Source organism: Rhea americana, unplaced genomic scaffold, assembly GCF_003343005.1.
Source record: "Rhea americana isolate MKP2758 unplaced genomic scaffold, rheAme1 scaffold_235, whole genome shotgun sequence".
NCBI lineage: Eukaryota > Metazoa > Chordata > Aves > Rheiformes > Rheidae > Rhea > Rhea americana.
The window spans coordinates 1046212-1073404 of NW_028186352.1; the positions used below are offsets into that span (position 1 = coordinate 1046212).

General features: G+C 37.8%; 1 protein-coding gene across 1 annotated transcript in view; it reads right to left on the reverse strand.

The window, feature by feature from the left end:
- The window catches only part of DLG2 (discs large MAGUK scaffold protein 2), a 1005691-nt gene that overhangs the window by 973270 nt on the left and 5228 nt on the right, over positions 1-27193 (reverse strand). The window contains exon 2 of the mRNA XM_085306235.1: positions 14158-14289. Coding sequence (XP_085162361.1) covers positions 14158-14289 — 132 coding nt within the window. The remainder of the gene's footprint in view (positions 1-14157; positions 14290-27193) is intronic.

The following is a 27193-nucleotide window of genomic DNA, read 5'->3' on the forward strand; positions in this document are numbered from 1 at the left end:
GGAAAGGAAAGGAAAGGAAAGGAAAGGAAAGGAAAGGAAAGGAAAGGAAAGGAAAGGAAAGGAAAGGAAAGGAAAGGAAAGGAAAGGAAAGGAAAAACAAGCAATGCTTTGCACAACTGCAATGCCTCTCATCCAAGGACTTCAGCACATTTGATAAATATTAATTAACTCCCATACTGCTCTTTTGAAGTAGGCAAGGGATATATTTAATATCACTTCATTTGCTACTGAAATGCATTCCCCTCCTTCCATTTTTAAGTAGGATGCAGCAGCTGTTCAACAACACACATGAATATTAAACAGTTTTAGAGAAAAAGTAAGGAATACTTAATCCAAAAGAAATCCCAGAGGGTTTTACATAGGTAGAAAGCAATTACTTAAAGCAACAGCCTCCAAACTCTGTAGGTGACTCTGTTCTTCTTCAGCCACCTTCATTTAAAATTTAAATTTGCTGTGGCTATTAATAATATTTGAGGATCTTGCAGGCAGCCTGTGGCCTCTGAGCCACAAAGAGAGGAACATTCATGTAAAATCTGAGTCAGAATTTGTTGAACCTTATTTTTATTCTGACAAAATGAGCTAGGAGGACTGAACTGACCACAGCAGAGCAGGATCTTGGCTGAATGCAAAAATGAATGTCTGGTTCAGAAGATTCAGTAATAAAGTCCTCAGTTATTCCTTCCTCTCAAAGATTGTCTATCTGATGAGACCTTATTTTCAATACACCCCAACCAGTGTGGACTACAGTACTCGGGAGCAATAGTCATCATCTAGCTTAGAGCTTCTTGCCCTTTGCTTTGGGGGGGCTCCATCACAGGAGGATAAATATAAGATAAGCAAAAGAATTAGGCTTTCTAATCATAAGGCTTGGTTGAGGGTCTCCTGCCAGTGTGGAGAACTGACAGCCTGGAWGTCACTGCACTGGGGAAACTACAGTTTGCACTACATCATCTGAGCTTTTATGTCCTGCGTTATGGTGAACTCTCTTTACGATCTTGGGGAGCATCGTCTCCTTAATATCCAGCTGTCTCAGCATTAAGAGGAAATAAGTTCTTGCCTTGACAGTGAAGACAATTAGATAAGTTTCAGACAAGTAATAGGACAAAATTCACCTAACAGACACTCAAAAACTGTTACAGTGAAGTTGCTGTCTGTGCAGCAGAAAGCGATTAGAAGGAGACAGTTTTCCTTTATTATGAAATATCACCCATTGCTTTGTGTTGTGATAAAAAGAGAGACAAACAAGGTCAGCATTTGTACCGTACCTAAGTTCATACTTACAGATTTCTTTACTCTTTCAACACAATCTGTAACAGGCATTTTCCCAAGAAAAAATTTCAGAGTCATCCCTGTAAGTATGTCCTTTAGATACATTTTGTGTACCTTACACACAATTTCTACAAGTTTTTCCTAAACTGTATTTGAGGACTTTAACCAGCTAGCCCATTGTGACAGGCTACGTAATAGATTGGGTTAGTTTTATATCTAATCTATGTTAGCACTTACCATTTCAGTATCAGGATTATAGTGGTTTTCTAGCTTAATTTGTACATAGCTATCAACCAGAAATAATTCTGGTAGACAAGCTAAACATTCAACTTAATTGAAGAAAAAGTCTTTRTTTTTCCTTCCAATTAACAAATGAGGTCACTAGATGGCCCTTTTAGGGTCATCAAGTTAGGCTTCTTAGGCTTAACTTCCCTTGAATGCTTTACTACAAAGCTAAAAATCCTTACTATTGCCATCACAGGACTAATTTGCCCACACTGGCACTCTCAGATGATGAAAATGCCTCCAACAGAAGCCTAAAATATGCAGACACACAATTTTTTCCTGAATCAAGTCTCCAATACTCACGTGTGACAGCAGAGCTGGAACCACACTTTGTTAGCGATAAGCTATGGAGCGACARGAGAGGGGCTTTCTTTTGGCATGCATTAATCAATCCATTCCCCTAAAAGACTTTCATTTTTAGAAAAGCCATGTGTCTCTTACTGAACAATATTAAATCCATTTCAAATCAATTCTACTGAGTGTCCTTCTACTGAATACCTGTCACCAGGTATTCAACCTGGGCACGAAGGTAAAGTTAACCAGAATTTTATGCTAGTTAAAACTCGATATAGCAGAGGATGAAGATACCTTCATTCTCCTCTCTAAAGCTGAATAGGAACAAACCTTAGGATGGCCAGTTTGACCATACTGGGCAGTACTTTGTTTGACCTAACAACAACTCGCCGTGGGGCCAGAACTCCCATGGTTTTGCAGATGGCTTCGCAAAAGAGAAGGCAAATCTTACTGTTTTCCAAATTCCTTTAAGCTCCTGAGCACAAAACTATTCCACATCCTGGCCTTGCACTGAAGAGTTTTGTATTTAGTTCAAACATATTGCACAAAACTACAGTCTGATCAAGTCTAGGCATCTGGATTAGGTTTTGGTTGGTGCCTTTACAACATCAGCACCTTGGAGTTCAATCCATTTCTAGGGAGCGTATGTACTATGATCCTAAATGGGCTTATTAGTTTCTGTGYGTAGCAAACTGTCCATGCTACATTACTGAACGTAATTGTCTTTACTCCAAATGGAGCATATCTACTAACTCATCAGTGAAGTTTGGCTTGACTTTATCTGTACCTGACCTTCTGTATATTCTCCATATCCTTGGAATTAATGATATACTAGCAATATGAGGCTGATGATATTTTGATAGCTAATGAATTCACATGAACAGATGTTGAACAAGAGATGTAGCGCTCTTGCTTGTTTTAGCATCATGGCTCATAGAAAAATTTTTCTTAGTAATTCCAAAAGATAGTGTTTAACTCCTGGAATAGCATTAAAAAATCTTGAATTAGAATTGAAATCACTGGGAACTCACAGGTACTCATGGGATAACCTTCATGAAGTAAAAGAATACYTATCAGACCCCTTATATAGCAATGTTGTCTCAGATCTCACAAAAGCCAAGTAATCCATAAAGTTTGAGAAGAAAACACAATGCTTATTGTGTGCAAAATAACATGATGTGAATTAAAACTAACAGATATGTATATTTGAAACCAGTGTTACCACAAGATGTCACTCTAAACTTTATTTAGAGAAAGGTTTTGACTAAGTTTAAAGTTAGGAAAATTACTTTTTTTCCAAGTATGTTTATTTCCTTCAAAATCTTATTTCCAAAACTTACAACATAAAATTAATTGCCTTTAAGGAAAAAACTACAACCTAAAAAACATGAGAAATACAGTCCATCACTCCAAAATGCATCAGCAAATCCTCTGGGAACATAGAACAAACGAGAAAAGAAACCAAGTCCGTCCAGGTTAGATTTCCATGACCCTTCCCAGAATTACATGCTTGTGAAAGGTATGAGGTGAAGATCCTATTTCCATGGCTATGGGATGTTGCTGCTCCATCTGATTTTATCACATTGCTCCACAGAATTTTAGAAGGAAAAAGTCTGAAGGTAAGTTGCCTATCAAATGACTAAGAGAATAAAAAGGAGCAGTCTTTTGCTTTTGGACAAAGGTTAAAAAAGAATGAAATTACAGTTTTATATTACACTACAACACTGGAGATTCAAACTAACTCAAGGAAAAGCAAGGCTTATGAGAAAATAACCAGGACGCAGTGCAACTCTGGGTCCATCACTCTGCCTCATTGGTTGCCACCAGGTGGGTTTTCTCCTTCTATTTATTATCTGTTTGGAAACGTACTCCCCCAAACAGCCCTCTGGCTACCTACGTGTACCCAGGTGCTGGGAAGACAGTGGCTATGATAAACTCCCCACTAGGCCTGAATTTTGCAGACTGATTTACTGAAAAAAAAAGGAAAGTATTTCTACATATACATACATACATATATATATATATATATATATATATATATATATATATCCAGAATTCACCTACAGCTTATCCTCTAGGAGGGATAAAGCGACATGGGGACTCTCRATTCCYGGTCGCTGCCTACATGCCATGGAGGCAGCGGGGCTGGCAGAGGTCAAGCAGCAAAGCAGCAGCAGAGCCGGGAACCGAAAACAAGTGTGAGCCAAGCAGGCAAAGACACCCACTCTTGCATCATCTGCTTTGACACTGCTATCACCAGCTGCACATCAAAACGGATGGTGATCCTCATCCCAGCCCCTCCAAGAAATACATCTCAAATCATCACTTCTTTCGCAGAACAGTCTAATTCAAAYGGTGGGAGGGCAAAAATCAGACCCGTGGGAGTACCCCTGGGAGCAGCATCAGCATCTCCATTAGTGCAGGCAGCAAAGGCCTGTGCAAAGTGGCTGAGCTTGGACCTCACTTTAAAGCCATGTCAACATCATCACGTGATGTAATCAAGAGAGAGAGGCTCTGTTTATTATCCTTAAAGTCTAGGATATAACCACATAAACTTAACTTGGAAACACCAATACGGTTGTAAGGTTAATGCTCCAGAGGTAGAAAGCGTCACAATTAAAGCTGGACCCCGTTATGCATGTGCTTGCAGATGCAATTTCTTAAGTAGATGATCACGTACTGRTTTTCTCTCTTCTCTCACATTTTATCCAACATAACTGCTTCAGGGATACTGTCTGCCCAACCTTTGTGCCATTCCTCGCAGCAGCTAGAAGGCTGAGAAGGGTAAGAAGGTTTCTTCAAGGCATTTTTGCTCAAGAGCATTCAGTACCACCCCGGGAAAGGGAATCCTACTCCTGACTCTTACAGAGACTCTCGGTGATGATAAGTGAGTCACGTACACTGCATTTTTTCAAAATGATCACCAGTTAGGCAAGTTTCATTTTTTAATATGGCCAGTCTGGCTGGAATAGTGACACTCCCTGATGCAGGTGGTCAGATATGTGCTGCAAAAAGTTGCATGTGGTGACATATCAGGTCGGAAGCGTCTCCAATCAGGCTTCTAAAATAGATAAGATATTTTTACTTCTATTTCTCAGGGCTTCAGCATCACCTGTGTAGAATGCACCTACAAGCAGCTCATCACATGTGGTGGGAAAACAATGTTATCAAACTAAAGTTAAATATTTTCTAATGGGCACTACCTCTTTTGCATATTGAATGAAGAAAGATTTCTGAAGGAAAACTGTCTGAAGTCAAATAATTAAGATATATCGCACTAGATATACATAAGTGTATTGAACTAAACTTGCAGAAGCTACCTTAATTATAGCACTGCCAAACTTCTGACCAGTTTTTATTATTTTTTTTATATCATCGCACACATCATTTGTATGTTTCCACACACATAACATAGATTTCCTTGCTAATTCCAATCCATTGCAATAGCAATTTTTTATTTCTAATATCTGTGATTTTACACAGTAGTGTCTTACTCAACTACACCAGTAGAAATTCAGAACCAGACAATTTTGATGACAAAATGGAGACAGAAAAGACCAAATGAAAGACACTATTCAGACTTCTATAAAAAGATCTTCAAACCTCAGAACCGTCTCAGTGACAGGTCAGAGTGATGGAGCCCAAAAGCAGGTGCTAAAAATGGACAACTCCATGGCTGAATAAACAGAAGATGGGGATGAACACCACAGGTTTCAGGATTTCTTGTCAGGACCTATTTTACTACCCAACAACTCTCCAAAGTACAGAAGCAGATGTGAGCAAACTACAGTATAAGTTTGAGATAAATACSATATCTGCAGTTACATCTTTTTTCTTTAAGATTAGCTAGTCTGCTTTTGTGCATCTTACTGTTCAGTGCCCAATCTTGACTGTACGTAAATCAGAGGGTGTTTACCACTAAGCTCTGATGCTGGAAGCACCTCATTGACTATAATTATGAAGATAAAAAAAGAGAGTATTGCAATTCTGGAACAGCCAGAGGCTGCACCAGGCAAGAAATTTGGCTCATTTCTAACAGCACTGCATAAGCTATAACAATCTTCAAGGCTAACATATTGCTGTGATTTTTAAAATTACCAAACAGCTTCTTAAAAAGTTATATTTACTAAGCAAAAATCGCATTATAGTTTAGCCTAAAATGACTCTATAGACCAAAATATTAGAGGAGAACAGCTCTGGTATTTTAGAGACAAAAATAAACACTAGGATTACTGATGGAACAGCTTGGTCTAGATTATTTTCTTCCATTTTATTAGTAGACATACAAACTACATTAGCAGGATATAAATCCAGTCTTTCCCTACTTAATGCAAAAATTCATCTATCTCTTAGTCCCTTTTTTTTCCCTCAGCTTGAAAAAGGAGAATGCATAATTAGAAATAAAAACAGATTATCTCAATGCATCTCATAATAATTTGTCTCCAGCTCTCATCACAAACCAATAATAAAGGGCTATCTCTGGTTAATGCAAAGAGAAAGATAAGCTTCACACTGGGAGAGCAGCCATACAGCAACAGCTGCTGCAACTGCGTTTTATTAATTATAATTACACATTCAATCCATATGGCTGTGACATACTTTACAAAAGAAAACACTACAGGAACAAAAACAGCCTTTATTCCTTCTTGGCTATTGAAATCTAACAAGCTCAACACTTAGCAYATTGCTCATATTAAAAATTGTTCARATGGTTTAACTCCAATGCCCAATTTTTGCGCTTAAAATGAGAAAAGTCCATAAAGCTTCTGAATCCCTTCTCTGAGAGGTAAATGTTCTCATTCATTGGTTAACAGGCAGCAAAACATCAGCAGAGGGTTGCATTAGGATTACAAGAGATTATGTATTACCTAGGTTGTAGCAGTCCTGTAATCGGTTTCTTCTTRTACACAGATAGGCTGAGAATCAAAATACAGACCTAGGCTGGGATTCAGAATTTTTCAGAGTCCATCAGCATTCACATCCAGACTTTTGGTTCAATTTGKTAAGGAAAAGGTCAACAGCAAGGATGAGATCCTAATCAAAATTCCCACAGGTTTAAGAGGCATTGGAGCTTTGCTTTTGGTTCAGGTCTTTTCTGGTAATTAACAAGCTTTTAATATTTAAAATCTTTCAAACAAAAACTGACGTGGGATACTTGCACAGGATTTGTGCATCTTTGCACAAAGGCAGAAAATATCCAAATTATTTGAACTCCTTGTGGCACTTTCTCCTGGTGCTACTCACATCTCCAGGCTGGCTAGCAAAGACACAGAGCCATGCCCTGGCTCTGTTTGCTCCTCATATATAACTGGTAAGGCGTCACKGTAACACCCAGGAAGTCCCAATAGCAAAAGCAGGACTTCTGAGAGTTTTTGGAAGTACAGAAAGATTCCTGTTCCTCCTTTACAGACACAGCYACAAAACACTGGACAATGTTTTAGACCTCAGTGAAATTATCCTCTGGGAACATCTTTAACCTGACTTTCCTATAATAATGTGAGGTCTGTCCTTTTTCTGTATGGCCACCTAATAATAATTCTGTATGGCTGGTTGTCACCTACTTTGAACCCTGTGTYCAATGTCAACGAAACTTGACGGAAGTGAAAAAGTCTCAGTTCCTGTAAATTTCATAAAATGTAATGATTAAGTAGAAGAGGAGAAAAATCCAAACTAATGCCTTCAGAGAGAGATTACCTCGTGAACAGCAGATTTCTGCTCTGTCTAGCCTGTCACTGCCTCATCAGCACATTTGTAGCTCAAAACCGTCTGCAGCACCTACCACCCCGGCTTGCACTCAGGGCACACATGAAGGATCTGCAGATAATTTGGGGGAGAGATAAAGAGCCAGAGAGAACGGAAGATACTGCAAGGGAAATTTCACATCGCAGTGGGAGCAAATATGGTGGTGGGATACAAATCTACAAGAAACCTGGTTGCATTAGATCTGCTATTTGTAGGACAAATTGTTCACACTGTACGTGATAGCAGACTTTCACTGGAGAACTGCAAGGGTTATTTCCYTCAGCTGGCTGCGACCCAACCCACAGCTCATAAAAAAAGATTACACGACTCCAAATCATCCCAAAGATCTAGCACTGCTACCTTTAGCTCTTTTSAGAGAAAGCACAAATCTGCTTACTAAGAGAATTGGACTTCAAGAATAAAAGCAGCTGCAGCTGTCTTCAGGCAAAACAAAAGCTGCCCTTGAATTTAAATTTCAGTTCTGCTGTAATTTATGCTGCAACAAAGAAAGATGCCAGTTTGGGAAAGTAGGACTCTGTGAGGAGTAATAACAGGCTTCCCCATTGTCAGAGATGTCATTCGAGCGCTTCTCAAATGTGACAAAGCACTGAAGGGCTTTTGCACACTTCTTTGCTCCTCAACATTTGTAATAGTCAGAAATGGTTTAAATATTTTTAGATGTGTCTATAGAAAAATCTTTGTTTCTCAGTTGGGTAAAGTCTGAATATAAATTTCTGGACGACTCACTCTAATGCATGATCCAAGGCAGCCCAAGTCAATGGGAGTTTTTCTATTGACTTAGCGAACGTTGGATTCAGGCCCTCAGCAGGAGAATTGCCTAATGTTACTGGGCCAGATGCAGACTTGGCTACACTGGATTAACTCCTTTGGGATTCAGTGGAGTTATACCAGATAAAAACAGCTTGATASAGTCAGAAAGCAGCTCACTGAGATCATCTTTAGTGAACAACGACATAAGGGATCAGCAACCTCGCATCCAAGAGCAGTTTAAGTAGCTAAACCTGCCAAACCCCAAAACGGGGTAAAACACCTATTGAGAGCAAGCTTGGTGAGGGTGACTAAGTAATACCCAGTTGTTCTTTCCTGCTAAAAGGTTTCCCAGTATAGCAATTTATTTAATGTCCTTTGGGTTCTTAAAATGCGTACACAGCAATACCTGCTGAAACACAACTCTTTCTGCGGCTTGAGGGCGACTGGTACTAGCCAAGGTTACCACCACTTCACAAAGGCGATTGCAAATCACATTCTTCATTTTGAAATCCTCAGCTCTAACAATTTTATGAGCAGCCTTGTGAAACGTGGTGTCTCCTTGTTTTCTGTACTCCCGTGAAGGTATCCATGTTCATTTGAAGGAGGAAATACCTTGCTAGCTTTGGTGGCTGTGGAGAAAAGCCCGAAAATACGACTTCAGTGTTTCTTAAAGACTTGGATTGTACAAGCAACTGCTTCTACACATTATTTTGCAGATTGTTTCTGTGCTTTTTATGCAAATCTCATAGAGMCTTTAACACTGGAGGCCAGCGGTACCATCTATGACTAACACTGGATTTTTCAAGGTGTTGCATTATCCTGGCTTTCCTCTGACTTCCATGCTCACTCCTCAGCRCCTGCTTTGGTGCATCCTCCTTCTCCAGCCCAGAACCGTGTTGCAGGTCTCCTGTTCTTCTCACCRTTTATCCTGCTCTTAAACACATCTAATTCCCCCATCTTGATCCATCTCTTTCTACTGGTYTCAGATTTCCTTCTGTCACGATTTAAATGATTTTCCTTAAACTTAACATGCCTAATTAAATTCCTTGTTTCTACCCTCCTCTTCTGTGGGTATGGGCAACAGCATTAATCTATTTCCCAGCATTAAAACCTACAAATGTGTGTGTGTGTGGGGGGGGGGGTTTATAATTAATTGACATACATGGTTAAGTCTATCAAAATTTTGCCCCCTTTTCATTCTTAGCATTTTCCTTTTGTCACAGGTGCATTTTTCAATATCCCAACATTATTCCTAYGACAGCTTCCTCTCCACTTGCTTTAATGTCTAACTATCCTGAAGTTTATACAAAGTTTTCCCATGGAAGTTTTCTTCCTAGCTCTTCTTTCTGAAATACTTGTCCATACACCCTTACATAAGCATTACTTAAAATTTCCATAACATTTATGGAACATTTCCGTAACATTTATTATAACATTTCCATAGTTCCACACACTCAAAATTCTCTTTAAGGCTTCAGGTGAAAACTTTCCCCAGGAAAAAAAAAAAAAAAAAAAAAAAAAAAAAAAAAAAAAAAAAAAAACACAAAGATGAACCCAATTTTGAGAGAGATATACTTTACTGGTTTCAAAATATTGTAACAAGAATTAAAGCAAATGGAGCCTGCTTACGCTCTCTTAGAGTGGCGAATGGCTGTATTTTATGCCTTCCTTATTATCTCAGCTGTCTTATAGCACCTTCCAGTAAAATAGAGGGTTGCAAGATATAACTAGCTTCTTGGTCATTCAGATACCAATATAACACTGCCACTTAATTWAAAAAATATTTAATAGAAAATAATACGTGATTGCAGAATAATATGATCTCCTTTATGACTTGATTTAAAAGACATAGTGACTCTTTTAAAACGGGTTGTTACAATAGAGTTTATTTGTTGAGATGAATGAGCTGAAGAGTCTAAAACCAATATCACATCCTAAGTCTCTAAATATCAGCTGTGTCACAGATGACCAGTGAATTATGTAATCCTCACCACAGTGTTTACCGCAGCAACTTTTAAGACAGGCAGATTTATAATATCTACATTAGTGCGTAGATATACTCGAATACCATATGAAAAGAGATGATGATGGAGATTTTAGCTGAAAATATGCCAGTTTAAAATACAGGYAAAGTTACACAAGCATGAGAAAAAAAGATAAGACACGGTTTAAAAGACCCCAGGAAACACGTCACCCTCTAGAGACTGGGTTTATCCAAATTTTAGAAAAAGCTACAGAGATTAGATTTTACCTAATACTGCATAAGATGATTATAGCTATTTGTGGCACTTTAATTCCTGCTAGAAACAAAATTATGTTTTATAGAGATGTATCAGGAAAAAAAAAACTCACATAAACCTCTTTCATCCATTCTCTTTCCAGAGAACGGCCTTTTAAGCTCTAAAATGATGCACTTTTCTTAATAAAATGAAGACTAGATTAATATATAGCAGAGGTTTTTACAAATCTATTGTACTAAACTGTATGTATTGCATTATAAGTCCTGATTAAGTGTCATAAAGAACAGAACTAAAAAAAAAAAAAAATGCTTAGTAGTTTTTTACGTGTCCAGAAGACTAGGATTTTTTAGTTTCTTATTACTGTTGCTGCTGCTGTTATTATTACTCTATTTCATGGCTTTCCTCTTTTATCTCTACAATCTGCCCCGTGATGAGACAATCCCGACAAACAAGGCATTTGGATTTCAGCAGGTTTTGTTGAAGGTCAGTTTAATTCTCCCTTCCTTGTAGAGTTACTTCTAAAAATATGCACTCGTATCACACCGTGTGCTACGATTTGCGAGGACCCAGTTGTTTTCATGCCGTCTAGCTATGGATGCCCCTGTCAAAAGCAAAAAATCTTTGTGTGTTCATCATAACGGCAGCGCGAGAACTTACAGTCTCTCCGTGCCATCAGCTAATGGTGCCACCCTTTTTGCGAAAATAATTCGGAATTGATTTAGAGAAACGTTGACATCTAGGTAGGACTTCTTCCCCTTTCACTCCATTTCCACCCACTTCATCACTAACAGATTTTTTTTTTCCTTTTTCTCCTCCATCCTCCTTTTAGAAAAATAGRGCTAGATTTTCAAAGCGTTGTGTTTGGGCCACCCGAGTCTTACGGGACTCCAGAGGCTGCAGTTCCACAGGTCACTTTGAAAAGGAGCCTCTTAGCAACCCCCTCAGCATTAACTATACCCAGCAGCCCTAATAAGAAGTCTAGCAACAAGAACAGCCTGAAGGGAGAAGGAGATGCTTTTCATCCAGAATTAAAATCTAAAAGGCCAATGCTTCAATAAACCTTCAGCAAATCACTTAGTAAATCACATTACTTCAATATTTGCAGTCACCTTTAGCATGCGTAGAATATATTCATGAAAAATACTGAATCTCTAGAAAATTTTCCAGCATCACATCTTGTGTGTTAATCCCAACATTTAATATTTATGAAACAAATTGAGGATTAGAAAAGGTCGTGTGACTACTGAGAGACTATGCTCAAACGTGGTTGCATGAATCAAATCACACAAGCATAAATTTGAGAGCAAAAGGAGCTAGGTAATACTCCAGCTTAGATGCTCAGATTTGAAGCGTTTTTCTAACTGTGTTTATTCTTCTTTACCAGTTCTTGTTACACTAAATTTAAAGATAACCTATGGATTTTTAAACAAATTTGGAAGTTAACTAGAACTGAACACAATGCAGTCACTTAAAGGACAGGAATGATTACAACAGCTGAATTTGGTCCTAGAGAAATGCAATTCCACCCAAGCAGTAGGACCAACAAAAACTGAATTTTGYACATAAAATAATGTTAATTTTATGCCTGGTAGGAACATGCACATCTGCATCCAAACTAATGCTTCTGTACAAAAATCAGATTTTTCATTCACTGTTACAGCCTAAATAACCAAAAGGTCAGTCAGTTATGGATAAAAACAGATGCTGGGAAAGTGTTGAACATTCAGTCTCTGARTATTACCCAAAATTGCACACTTGCAAGATCAGCAGACATTTTGTAAATATGAAAGACAAAGGAAGATGAGCAGTACAGAACTTTGACAGTGAGTGGAAGAAAATATGACACGAAGCTAAAATAGATGTCACAGAAGTGGGTTTTTCTAAAACAGTGTTTATACAAGAACCTCACTGATTGTGTAACAACAGCATATTCCACACTTAAAATACTGATGAGAGGTCATGTTTCTGTACTACTGCAGAATCTAGACGAACCAGAGAGCGAATCATATGTACTAATGACAGACTTTGAACATCTTGCGATTCCCAGATCTCTTTAATAAGAAGAAGTCCTGAAGGACAAGGAAAAGATATCCAAAGGCCTACAAATTAAAATTCTTTGGATTCARCCTAAATGTAGCTATAATTACTTGTTCATTTCTCGAATATGTAATGCATCAAAAAATATTACAGTGTAGCCACATACGAAGAACACACATTGATAGACTACTTCGAAGGATTATTTCAAAGTACTACAAAAGTAAATGAACAACTAACACTGTTTCGGAGATTTRCATGTTTCTTCAATACATACTTCAATAGTCATGGTTATCTGCATAAAAATAATACAGGAAACTTCCCTTTTTTTTTTTAATTTAAATCTTCTTGTAAGTATTTGGTAAAACCGCTATGAATTTATGTGCTTTTTTTATAATACGTAGCCTTTAAAAATTATCTAGGATTTATAAAATAAAGCTTACCACTGAAGAAGCTGAGCAAAATTACAAGTAAAATAGCACGGACATTAATTACTTCCATTTGCAGGAAATGGAGACTGGTAACATACATTTTTCATAAATGCTACAGAAATTACTGAAACTATTCCCAGACCTCCCTCCTCTTCATAGTAATACTGCAATATTGATGTGCTTCTACTTTTATGATGTATAATCAATTTTTTTTCTCTAACAGCTACAGAATGTAGCTCTGCAATGAGCAAAACTCATTCTGGCTTCAAACCACCACAATTTTAAGGTATATTTGTTTCTTAGTGCAAATGGCTGTAGAAATGCTCTCTTCTGTAGCAGAGTAGTCCTGGACCGAATTTACAGATGGTTGTGAAGGAATAAAATTTAGGGGCCAATGCAATGTGAGCGAGGTGGCAGAGTGAGGTGGAGCAGGAATGACACATGGTCASTACTGCCACCTCCACTGCCTGGCAGCACATGGACTGCACTGGGTAAGGCGCAAAAGGGAAGCAACAGCACACATCTTAAACATCTTATGGTATAGTCCAATATGAGTTCAAGATTGTGAAAGCATTATTTTATATACAATGTTCTCTGCAACATCACATGCACTGGGAACATTCTGCAGAAGTTCCACTGTGTCCTTGAGCATTTTCYGTGACTAATTTCTGAGTTCCCTTGACTGACACTTCTCATAAAAACAATGCAAAAGCCACATAGAGACTTTACATATTTTGTCCCAGCAAAGTCAATGAAACTTTGGCTGTTTACTRATGTGGAGGTGGGGTTTCACGTTCAACTTCGCATGAACAATAATATCAGTAATTTTCACAAAACAAAGGAAAGCAGCAAGGTTTAGGAGTAACCAATCAATGTCCTACTTTGCATGACTTTTTGTTACTCTTTCTCCATTATAAATAAGGAAAYGCCATTGAAATACCTGGACAACAAGTTCACCCATAAAGAACCTGGAAGGATCTCCTCAATGTGCTCTTGCATTGTCAACACAAGTTAGATAGAGACCAATAAGAAGAAAGTTACTGGGTCTGGCCTTCAAAAKCATGCATCCAGCTTTAAACATTAGTACCTACCTAGAAGTGCTTGAAATAAGCTGCTCTTAAAGATGCCCATCACCTTTCTGATGGCTTTTTTCAGTTGTTGTTCTTCTGGCTTCCTTAGTTTTTTACAATATTCTTCCAGCAGCGCTAAAGCTCGGTCAGTATCTAAACAAGGAACAAAAACAGTCTTTTATTGACTCAGGAAAGCATTCAAATGCTAAGCCCACAYGTCTAAAGGCCTCGTTCATGTGTAGCAAACACTTACACCAAGTGGTGTTGCACTCTGTCGCTGACTGTACACCATGAACAGCATTGCAATACAGGCAAAATGGAAAGATTAACTGAACRCCAAAATAGGAAGACTATTGCATATCTGAGATATCTCTGCAAAGGGAAAATAATCTTTCAAGTGACACGTACAACAAGTGTTAACTTTTATTTAGCTAAAACTAGCTGGAAGCTGTGTGTTTTTAACCAAATTACAACTTGCAGAAGCCACAAAATTATAGACAGTAATSATTATGGATATCCATGCAGGAAAATTGGCCTTAAAACATATTTGGAGAAGACCTCTGAAGCATGGTTAGAACACAAGGCTTATTTTCCTCTTCTCTGAATAGCAAATGTTTATCTGAAAGGCAGGTCTCCAAGAGGGATYGTACAAAACCAAATATCATCTTTTTATATATAAGAAGGTGCAGGAAGATGGAGAGTCAAACCTCCCCTTTCCTTCTCCCTAGCCTAGCTAACTTCCAGAGATGTCCACATACGTATATACGTATGACACGGAAATGTCTGCATACACTTTTGTAATCACACTGTCCCCTAGATTTGCAATAAAATTCCCAAATGGTAAAAAAAAAAAAAAAAAAAAAAGGACACATTAATAACTACAATGAAACAAGTGCCTCAGTCTAAATATCTTACAGTAGAGTTCAATAAAAGTGTCATTATATCGGCATTAGTAAGACTCGTTAATTAGATTAAACTCAATGAAGTATTGTCAAAATGCTTGCACAGGCAGAACAGACTGCTTTTATCTTTCTTTTTCTCTCAATCTTTCAGAGGAAGCTTCTTTTTCACTACATGGAAATTGATCCTCTTTGTTCATCCAAGGATCTTGAACAAGGTTCAGCACTTGATGGGCCTTGTGTTGTGACAATTAAAGGAGTTCACAGCATGTGAAGAGACAAGCTGTATATTCTGTATATTGACAATATTCTCAAATTATTAAAAAGGGAGATGCKTAATAATTAATGTTTAAGATGTGATTTCTCTTCACTGTCCTCTCAGAAATGTTAGCTGATCACATGCATTTTATCAGAGAAACAAAAAAACATATAACGAATAAAAAAGGAATGAGAACTAAATATATATTTTTYCATGTATGTATGTTCAGCAGTGAGGAAGATTAGGGAGTATTTTGGAGCAGTGAAGACAACGATTTACTGAAAGAGCTCGCAGATCTCTGCTGCAGTCCCACCTTGAGGGATTCTAGAGCGGGAAGCCCACTGCTCTACAAAAGTTGCCACTGTGGGAGAAAGGTTTTAGGCAATTGCCTTGCCTCTTTGGTTAAAGTTGGTAGTGCAGTTAAGACCCACTTGTAATCTAGAGGGAGAGATCAGCTCTTTCAAAGGCTTATTYGGAGCACCTGGACACCTGAGCAGCTCCAAGAGGGAGAAAGCGAAGTGCTTTTAACAGTTTGTTCTGCCAAACCAGACCAGTCCACTGTTTTGTTGCTACCAAAATCAAAAACACAGCCTCAAAACAAGGTTCTGGGTCCAAGTATGGTACTTCTGACATGAAATTGTTGGGAATACAGAACAAATTCTACGCACAAGCTTGGTCTCACCTCTCTTGAAAACCCCAGCCATGCCAGACCTTTCACAGAGCCTGTCCAGCCTGCCTATGTGCCTGTGCTTTTGACTATATACTCAAGAGTTCTGCCTCCCTTTTACAAAATAATTAGTTAATAGCTAATTGATCGATTGGAATCAGGCATCCACCTTCACCACCAATGCAGACAGTCATTCCTACGTTAGCTCTTTGGTGCGATGTATGCATGATTATTTATATTTAAGTGAAATAGCAGAGAGTGGAAGAAAACTACTGCAAAGTACCTAGTCCTGGGGCTACTTTTCAGAGTCACTTATTCCTTCCTAGAAGTGTATGGTTCTTTTTTAAAAGACAGTTACAAACACTTAGAATTAGCATCCTTTTATTTTTATAATGAGTAGTTTTTATTTTAATTCAAATTATTGTTTTTTAATTCAGCACAATGAAAAAAAGCCTACTCTGGGTTGACCCCAGAGCAGTCCGAAACCCTAAAACTGCACTGAACTGAACAGTTACAGAGCACAGCTCTAGTGTTAACTCTAAATCCTGGCTAAATCCCGGATCAAGTAATTATCTGTCTGCCTGATTTTCTTCTCCAGCTTTAATAGGATTCATTATTTTTCACTTCATATCCTTACAYAGAGTTGCAGTTTTTCCCCCTGCAACTGCACTCGGTAATAGATTGAGTTTTCCAAATAGTCTGTGAGGTGTTGCACATGCCGGCATAAAGATCACACATGGAGGGAGCAGGAGGCAGATGTCAGCAGTACCACTAAATACAATTACACCGGGCCTCCGAGGGGCTCTGCAGGTTCATGAAGCTGACAGGAATTTCCCTGGCCACCTCCAGCCGGCTCTGCTTTTGCTGAAAGCTACCACTGGTGTTAGGCTATCAAGTGGAAATGTATCTTGGCCAAGAATATTGCAGTGTGTCAGGGCAGCTGTGCAACCACTGTTCCTGGAGCACTCCTCAAAAGCCAAGATGCTTACGGAGACTATTAGACTGTCTAGTCATTTGGCAGTAGAATAGGCATTCAAAAAGCAATTTTCAGCCTTTTGGTCAAATCGTCTTGATTATAAACTACTTGAGACTGGATCTTCACATGAATTTGCACCGTACTTAGCACAACGGGGCTTAGTCCTGTTCTGCACCTCTGCATGGCAAAGCTCAGTGCTTCTGCACGGCAATCRCAAAGAAATATGAAACAATGCAATAATACGGCTATGTTTGAGGAATATTAAGTACTTCCTCCAAGATGGTAGCTGTCTTCAACTCCCAGTTACGCCCACAACAGGTGAGGACATCCAGTACATTGTCGTTTAGGCTATCTGAAAGCTATGAAGTTTAAGTAGTACTAGGCTGGAAGAACAAACTGCCTGGACTGCAGTGCTATACTTAAATTTAAGTACATTCCCAGCCACACAAATCAAACACAAGTTTCTGACACTGAATCCCAACAGATTCTTCTCACCAAGGGCAATAGCAGACTAGTGGTTTTCAAGAAAGACTGGACCACCGTATATGTGGGATAACAATAGTCACCGGAGTACACTTAATTTTTGGCAGTCAAAATACATCCTGTACCTTACAGTCAGRCCGTGTCAAGAAATGCAACCAAGAAATCTTCATTCCATTGTTCCAGCACTCTTCAGTGCTTATGCCAAAACGTAATTCAAGCAAGACCAAAAATCTACTAAACAAACAATCTAATATTTGAAGTTTGGAACCTCAGTGTCTTAAGTAGGTCCGCTGTCTACTAACGAAAGACCACTGAAAAATAAATACCAGCTATACTCCACRGCGTCTGCTGGACACAGTTCTAACTTTTCTTACTGCTGCTTTGGATACCATGACACCACTGTTAAATTAATACACTAATCCGAAATGTTAAATAAAACCAAGCATAATATTGATTGGCGTCTACCYGTACAAAGACTCCAATGACTGATCCTATTGGCTTTGAAAGATCACTTTGGTAGGAACCACTCAGATATATAGAGTCCTACAGAAACTCACATATATTCTAGACAGTATCTGCATTACTATTTTCTTTAGATAAGAAACAAACTCATCACATCTTAATACCATAGGAAGAAAAAATTCTTTCAGGATAAAATAGACTTCATGGTCCTACAGTATATTACCAGTTAAGCCAAGCTAGCTATCAATTCTGTAAATTTTATCACTTTTTTGCTACATAAATGTTTTATCGAGTTCATAAATGTTCATGATTTATGTTACTGATCAGAGAATGAAAAATTTCTACAATATAGCAAATCAGAGATATATGTGATATTGACAGAAAACTGTAAATGAGTAACTTTGATTATTAGATTTCTTTGAGAAACCACTTCCTCCTTCAAACAATCTAAAATTTTATCTTACAAAAAATGATTTAATTCTTTTTCTTACAGAATGAGCTTTGCTTAATATAATGCATTAATTTCTGATAGATTCAAAAAGACCCTTTCCTTGGAGTTATTATTCTAGATGTGATCATTAGAGAATAATCTACACTTTAAAGTCCCCAGACAGATTTTTATGCAATGTAGATGTATTTTACATCTACACAAAATTACACTAAAATGTAATTTTAAAGCTGCCTAAGTAGACAGCTTCATCACAAACCAAAACATTTGTTGTATCAGTGCTCATACAACTGAGGAAATAAAAAATAAAATGACAAAAAATACATTGTTAATACAATCCAAATAATACTTGAAAGACGCGTTGCTTCATTATCACTTATAGAGAAAAACGTTTTCCAGAGACACTGTCAACAATGTATTTGTGAACCCATCCATAAAAACAGTATAGAGAAATACATATTACAGGTTAGGAGACATGAACTTCTTGCCAATATAAAACTGTTCCTTAAAGCATTGCTCTTAAACTAAAAATATGCAAGACTAAATATTATATTATACATATTTTTTAAAAAAGAAACGAAATTCTAAAATGAATTTATCATTCACTTTGGTAAAATCACTTACATTAGAAGTACTTTTTGCAGAAGTAGTAYTTAAGATACGTCTCAGTCTCCATATCAGATATGGATGGCACTTGCAATACTACTTATAGTTCCTTAAAAGTAGAAGGATTTCCTTGATCTCTGATCTTTGCAATGTCCTCATGTTTTGCAAAGAAATTTTAGGATCTCTGAAACTCCATGTTTTGCAAGAAGATACAGAAAAAAATTAGCTTCAATTTTTTTCTGTAGAAATGTAACAGATGGGCACTCAGTTTTTTGCACAGATAGATAATTATGAACAGGAAACAACAAACTGGAAATCCTAATGGATTTATGTACACAAAAACTGAATTACAAGCCTATATGGAGCACACACACTATACTTGCATTCTTGTGACATCTCCTCAACTGCTGAGTGAGTACAGAAATGTGYGTAAGTACTATGAAATAAGAATGCCATTATTTTAAATTCATTTTACACCAGTATAAGCAACGACACAGCTACAGCACAAGACAGGAATAAACTCCATAGTATCCTTTGAAATATCTGTACATTAGTTTGACCCTTTACACCTAATGCTCAAATATGCTTAAGCAAAACGGAAACATCCCTGGGAATTTTGCTTGCCTGAAGGCAGCAAGGTTGGAATTCTCTTGCAAGCCATCTGGGCTCATCTAAATACASTTGTTTCAGCACATGAAGTATAGTACCAATATACCAATTCAAACAACACAACTCTGTTGGTGTAGGGGCAGTTATATTGACTAAAAGGATTCTGATACATGCTGTGTCCTCATACAGGACAGAGAATTTCTAAGTGTGACCTTCTACATTGATAGACCTTCTATWCTGATAGAGTACAGAAGACTTCAGTCCTAAAGCTTTTTCCAGCAAAAGCTTTCTGTACCTAACAGTTTCCCCAGTAAAGCATTTCAATCGGGTCCAAGAAAACTTCCACTGCAAATCYTTTAGGACCTACTAAAGGAAAACATAAAGAACGTGCTCCTTGCACTTCTCCACCAGCCAACCAACAGTCATCTACTGGCATATTAGCRCAAGGCTGGGATACTGGTCAGGAAAATAGTACAGATCCTAATGCTGTGCCGAGAAAAGGAAGTGGGGAGGCTGAAGATACGTATCTCTAGAAATGTTGTTGATCAACATAAATAACGGGGGCTTTTTTCATGTCAGATTATTTTAAACCACTCCTGCATTGCCACTAACGCAGCRGTGCCAGCCTTTGGCACATCACGCAGTGTGCTATCTGTGGGAAGCTATAGCATGCAGGGAACTCTTTTCCTGAGTATTTCCCAGATGTTACCAACCCATTTAGYCTTTAGATCAACTAAATATAGTGGGTCTGAAGATAATTTCTGGATACCTATGAATTCCAATAATTAAACTGAATAAGATTTGTCTAATAAGACTAATTCAAGCTACACAAGAAAACYCATTCAAAAACCAGTCTCTGAAAAACTCCATTTTCAAAACTCTTCAAACTAGGGTATCTTGAACAATGATGAACCAAAGCAAAGAAGCAGATGAGGGAAGAGGTATATAATTCTGGCAGAGCTGCTGCGGTCCTCCATGGAGGTATGATACTGTCATCCAACCCCTGCTGTGAATCAGGGTAGCTCAGAAGATGGAGAGAAACTCAGCTGGTACTGGAAATTACTGCCTTGCACGTGCAAGAAATCGCAGTGAACTGATTAGCCTGCACCACCACAAGGTAGTATTAGGGTAGCTACTGCCTCTTAGGAAACATCAGATTTGCTCAGAGGCCTCAAATAGCTTATTGATAAATTTAGGGTCGTATTTGCATTTCTTTTCTCCTATCAGCATCAGAGTTGCTGAACTAAAAGACTTCTGGGGTGCAACAGTGTTGAGAAATATTGGCTTAAAATAAATGAMAAATATTACTGTTTCATCAGTGAGAAGTGTTTAATGTTGGGTAACCTAATGGGCTTAATAAGATGAAGGTTTTACTTCAATTTGTTGGGTTTTTATAATYATATCTGTTCCTTCTCCTAAAAAGGATTTTGACCATTTTCTGACTAGTGAAGCCTTTGGCATAGGTGACTTTTTAAAAAGAATGCCAACACATTTCAAGAGAGTCTTTTTTCCAGCTTTTGGAGAACCAGAATTGGGAGAATGTAGGGCACTAAAGCTGGAAAAGTCATGAAGAATGGGGGAGGAAAAAAGCAGCAGCCAAAATAGAAGTGAGAAATGCAAGCAGAACACCAGGAAGGAGAGCAAAGAAGTTTCCTCAGTGAACTTTGATATCTATAAAAGAATCTCAAACACTACTTTTACTCTTGGTCTTAAAATATTAATTTAGATGACTGGCGATAAACAAAAAAAGCTAGAGATCTGAGCAAGCACTGTTTCCTGCCTCAACTATTTTAAGATCTCTTCATTTGATCCTSAGCTCTGGAAAGATAAAAAATTTGAATTGTTACAGACCACAGGGGGGGATCCACTATTTTCTAAGAAATTTTGAAGGAACTTGCATGGGGCCTGATCCAAGCCTAAGCCATCAGTAAGTCATTTACCATCCCTTGTCTTCACAAATAACAGCAAATACAGAGATAACTCATATTAGCCCACAGTGCCCTTTTTGTAGACCTGGTCTTTACAACTCCTACATGAGACTGTATTTTAAAATCTGAATTTCTCATTTATAAACGGAAGCCAATTAAATTTTAGAAAGAAACACAGTGTACCGAGATGGCTGAGAAAAAAACAAGTTACAGGCTACAGTGCTTTAAAAGGCTTGAGGACTATGGGAAGACAAACAATGATCATAAAAATCTATATTTACAGATAAGTATGAGATGCAAAAAAAATCTAGTAGATCRCACAGAAGGACATCAGATAGGGAATATTTGGCCTTACGCAAACCAGAAACCTCTCGGCACCACTAGCCCTTCATACCCGCAACAGGACATTAATGAACCACCTAGCAAAGGCAGCATATGGGTTATGTAACCTTTAGGAAACATAAGGCATGACGTATGTGACAACTACTATCACCGCGTGTGAAGAATATTCACATCAAACAAGCAAAAAGACTGCAAATAGCAGTTCCTGAGAACCCGTGTGGCAAGCACACTGATCTTCTGTCCTGCTAAGGAGACCAAGTGGATAGAAAAGGGCGGGTTAACCGTTTAGTTTTAAGTGATTATCAAGTAGGCCTCTTTCTGTGGTTTTAGTCTTTAAGGAATCGGATCAGCAGACACGGAGAGTGTCACAAAGCTCAGGTTAGCACGCGAAGGTTAATCTTTASTCAGCAGGCAGAGTTCTTCAGGAAATTATATTTAAAGTTAGGGTTACACTCTTAATTGCTCTGCAGAGAAACACCACACTGTTAACGGTAAGAAGCGTAACCTCCCCAAAATAACCTTAACCTATGCTAATTGTCTTCACAGACCGCCTACCTGTAAAACACAAATTCAGGAAAAGTTTAGCTGTGAAGTCATTCTAGACCTTGATGTTGTTAGCAGCCAAGACATGTGCAGATACTCTGTAACCGTCATCCATGCATAATAGCAAATTTTACAGAGCGAGGCAGCATTCTGTGCTCAGGTATATTAAGGGAAAACCAGGAATCCAAATAGCAAGCAAAGCTAGAGTAAGAAGGACAAGCAACTGCCTGTTAAACTATGGTAACATGCAACTGTGTTGCTGCAGATCTCTGCACTTCAAACAGTCACTGCAAAAGAGGGCAGTCGAACTGCCGAAGTTGTACAACAGTGTCTTTTTACAGAACATTAGTGGAAACGATGCAATGAACAGGGCTAAGGCTGTGCAAGTAGCAATCCTTAGCTATGCTATGATCTGCCAACAGTCTTCTGAGCCACTGAAACTACAAAAAAAAAAAAAAAAAAAAAAAAAAAAAAAAAAAAAAAAAAAAAACTGAAGGGACTTTTCCAGAGTTTTCTGGTTTACCTCCCTGCTGTGCAGAAGGATCTGGACTTATTTATCATCCCATAAATGTTTGTCTGACCTCTCTGGCAACCTCTTAAACCAGCCCACAAACTCCCTCACTACCTAATTTCAGTGCTTTAAGTTCCAATGTTTTTCTTCTAATACATAATTTCTATCTTTTCTGTTGTAAATTAGGACAATTATTTCTTGTTCTCCAGGTGTGGATGTATTAAGGTATTTGCCATCAAGGGACCATCATTTCCTTTAAAACCTCTTCTGTATCAGGCGATAGCTGTGTTGCCTCTCTCTGCTCAGGCTCTTCTTCATCAAGCTACTAGTGTCAGCCCCTGCAACTCTTGTACATGGTTTACATTTCTGAAACTACTTCTTCTCTTCTGAAGTTCTGAAGAAAGAAATTTATCCTATAGCACAGGCTCTAAATTCCAGCTGAAGACCCAGGAATGCCACAGAGTGTAGAATGGTAGATGAAGCTGAATAGAAAGAACTGTGAGCTCTAAGAAATATGAACGACACACACAAATAATCAGGGAATAAATGGGAAAAGAGAGCTTAGGTTGTTTTTCATTTGTTTGTTAAAAATCAGTCTGAGTATGGAAAACTAGATCTTTATGAAAATTTTAAAGATCAATGATGAATAACTATGCAAGCTTATTATCTGCATATTTTTGCACTTGATTTTACAACATGAAACTATATATTTACACTGCKGCATTTAAATTCTTTCTAAACATATTTGTCTAAACTCAACTAAATTTACTTACCAAAGTAATAYGATACCTACATAAATATCACTTGGTGACTCGATCAGCATAAAATCACAAGAACCTTTTCTTCAACATTTCTGCTTACTCTGAAAGCAAAGCTGCAATCGTACTTTACTGCTTCTAGATCCACCTGAGCAGATGGGAATATCTGACCCTGCAGTTCCAATAGTTACCCCTCCTCTATTCTCTCCTTCCTGYAAGGTACAATTAACCCTTGAAAAAAAACTTGAATATTTAGTATGTAATCTGTTTGTCTTACGTGTTACCCTTGGCTATCACACRGTAAAAAGTCCACTTATTCCTGCACTATCAGTGGCTCATTTTGGGACCAGTGGCCCCTGGGTTCTTCATACAGTATCTCTTCTTCTTTCCAGGAACCACAGAAGGGCTTTGGCAACTGCTCTGGTTAGCTGCTAATCCCACCTGGGCCGTTCTTTTTTCAACAGAGCTTTTTTTTTCCAGCCATGTTGAAGGTAATACAGGGCCTGCTTATTATTGATCCTTTCTCAGATTTCTTGTCCTGGCTGCACGGATTGTATCTCAGATACTACAGCAAGCAGATGGACTTGAAAGCCCTTTTGTCTGCAGCTTCTAAAATAAGAGAAACCCTATAAATACAATTATCTTCACTTGAGCTTCTTGTTCATGCCACTTGAGCCTGTTCATGCCTGAATGATAAATTTTAGGTGTGAAATGCTAATATTACATCAACAATGCAAACATGAAAACAGAATGAAAAACGGAGCCACAACCCCCCAAAACAGTAGAGGACCAAATTAAAGCTCCTTATTTAGGCAGGAGAATAAACATATCTTAACAATCCCATAAAAATTAGAGTCCTGCTTTGAAGAGCTTACAATCTAATTGTGTATAATATACAAGACTAGTGGAACTTGAAGTAAAACTAGGAGTTATACACTCATTACAGCTGTAGTGTATTTTTTTTTCTATAAGAGAACAGTAATATATTAAAATTAACATAGAAGTAAAGATTGGAATGAGGCAGAAAATTAACCAAAAAAGGTCTGTTCTGGAATAAATAATTTCCAAACTCATACAAATATGAATGTACAAATATATTTGTACAAATAAACGTATTTATTTCCAAAATATGCAATATGACTTACATTTTCCCAGATTCGCTCTGGAATTTTTCCTTTAAGTACCTTTGTATCATACCACAGTCTCTGAGTTGATAAACAAAATTCATTCGTCCAGACAACAACAGAAAATGAATTTTACGTTTCAGCCATCAAACAGTTGAATTTATGCAAAGTTTGCTTGGGGGGTTGTTTGGATTTTTTGTTAAAGCACGGATCAGCAAGCACCTGCAAGACAGGGTTATAGGAGTGCACAACACCTGGGCCTAAAGTTGAAGGTCTCTTCAACTATTCCACTTTTGCAATAATGCAATGCACACCATACAGAAAAGCACTGTCAAATGTAAAATGCTGGTTTCTACTTGTCATAAAATCGTTTTCCAGGAAAGTCTACCTGATTTCCATTCTCTGATAAATATGTTTTGAAGGGAAGAATACTTCTTCATCCCTAAAGTGAAGACAGATTAAGGGCATTTACACTAATGTATCTTTGCGAAGAGAATTTATTGCCACAGAAAGATCCTCTGAACAACAAACATTAAAAAGAAAAGTTTCTTCAGCTGTTTTGTCTGTTGCCTGCTACTGTCATACCCAAACAGGTCAAGGTAGCTTGGCTGGCTATTTCTGAAATGAATATTGTATTAAAAATGCAATCTTTATAATGATGCTTGGGACTGTTTTAAACTACAGTAAATACAACAAGATGCCATCATAAAAAGGAGCTTAAATACTTGTGAGAATCAAGCCCTGTCCAAAATAAGAAAATCTRAGTAAGGCAGTAATTCTCATTCTGCTGAAACAGGAACTATAAAATCACCTTTTATCRCATTTGGCCACCAGTTACAAATTCAGCTTTTTTGCTGTGGTCACCCTCTGACATCAAACTTTGCCATCTGGCCCAGATTCAGAAGGACAGATGGGAGGGCCAGAGGAAAAACATGCTTATAAAGCAAGATACCATTGCTTCTGCTGAGTGCAGTATGCATTTAAAAGGAATGGGGGAGTGGATGCACAGCTGCCTCTTGTCTCCGTTTCAACATTATGGATGCATCCAGTTCTACACACTAACAGTAAAAATATTTACAAGGCCTCTTCCCCACAAGAAATTAATAGGTAGTTTTAATTTACAGAACTCACTCTCATAAAGATCTCAGGTAAGAAGGTGCCAGTTTCTCACTAAAACTTACATGAAAAACTGAGACTTATACGGTCTGAAGAAGGTGAGTTAGGAATGCAGCTACACTATGTTCACTGCACAGTCTAAGGGGAGAGATAACAGGACAAATTGCTAAGAAGACAGTTCAGATCTTAGGTGCACCTGAAGCTGAATCTCTCTTCTGGCAAAAGAAGCCCCCCAGGATGACAAGATGGGCTCCCTACTTAGGTGAGGCAATTAAAATGGGATGGATCTGTACTAGAGATCTGACAAATACCAGAAAACAGTTGAATGGGGGGGGTGRAATAAATTTCTCTATTTGTAGTGCAGATTCCTTTTATCTTTGCAGCCTGCATTAATATAACAAAGACTTGCTGTGTATTATGTCTACTTCTACAGTCCATTTTGCGTGCAAAATATCCCACCGTTTCAGTAAGTTTCTCATAGAGAAACTGTATGATTGGAAAATATTACTGCAATGAAAGCAGATACACCTTTAAATCAAAACTTTTAAGGCAAAAGTTGGGAAAGTTTAGAGAATTTCTTCCACACATTTGTTTAACTCCCAGACTGTAATCGTTCTTTTCACAGTCAGTCTATGAACATAACCATCAGCTCAGCTTTGCACTGCTCCTAGTCAGTTCACTGTAAAAACTGACAGCGAGCGTAACAGAGCTTACAGTGAAAAATGAGGCTTTTAGCCATGTATTTATTTGGCAATATCTATACAGCAAAACCTGTAATAGCGATGATTTATTAGAAGGAAAACAAAAATCTCTTACTTTAACAGGTACTGCATTTCCTACTTAATAGGGTATAAGGAACACATACATAACTAGATTCACTACCATTTTTGAACCAAGTATCAAAAGTTACAGGCCTAAATCTGAATTTTGTTATTTAAAACGAAGTTACTAGATTAATAGATCTATTAATAGATAATCTCTATTCAGGGCACAAAAAACTCCAATGCATTAACAGGAACTAGCTTTGTCTGGTCCTTTATGAACTTTGCTTTAAAAATTCTTATAGTCATTTTTAGACCTTTTCCTTTCAACAGATCAGCCACCTAAAATTAGCATTGTCATTACAAAATCTAGCACTTCATGAAACATATCTATCAGAAGATTTTTATAAATGGCATAGGAGTAGTCCACATTGGATCACACAGAGACTTTTTAATTTTTGGTGTTAATAAAACATGTCCTTGAAAGCATTTTTTAATCTAAGACATAAGAGGAAAAAAAAGGTATTCAAATAAAAACAGAATCACTGTCCTTATAAACTAACTC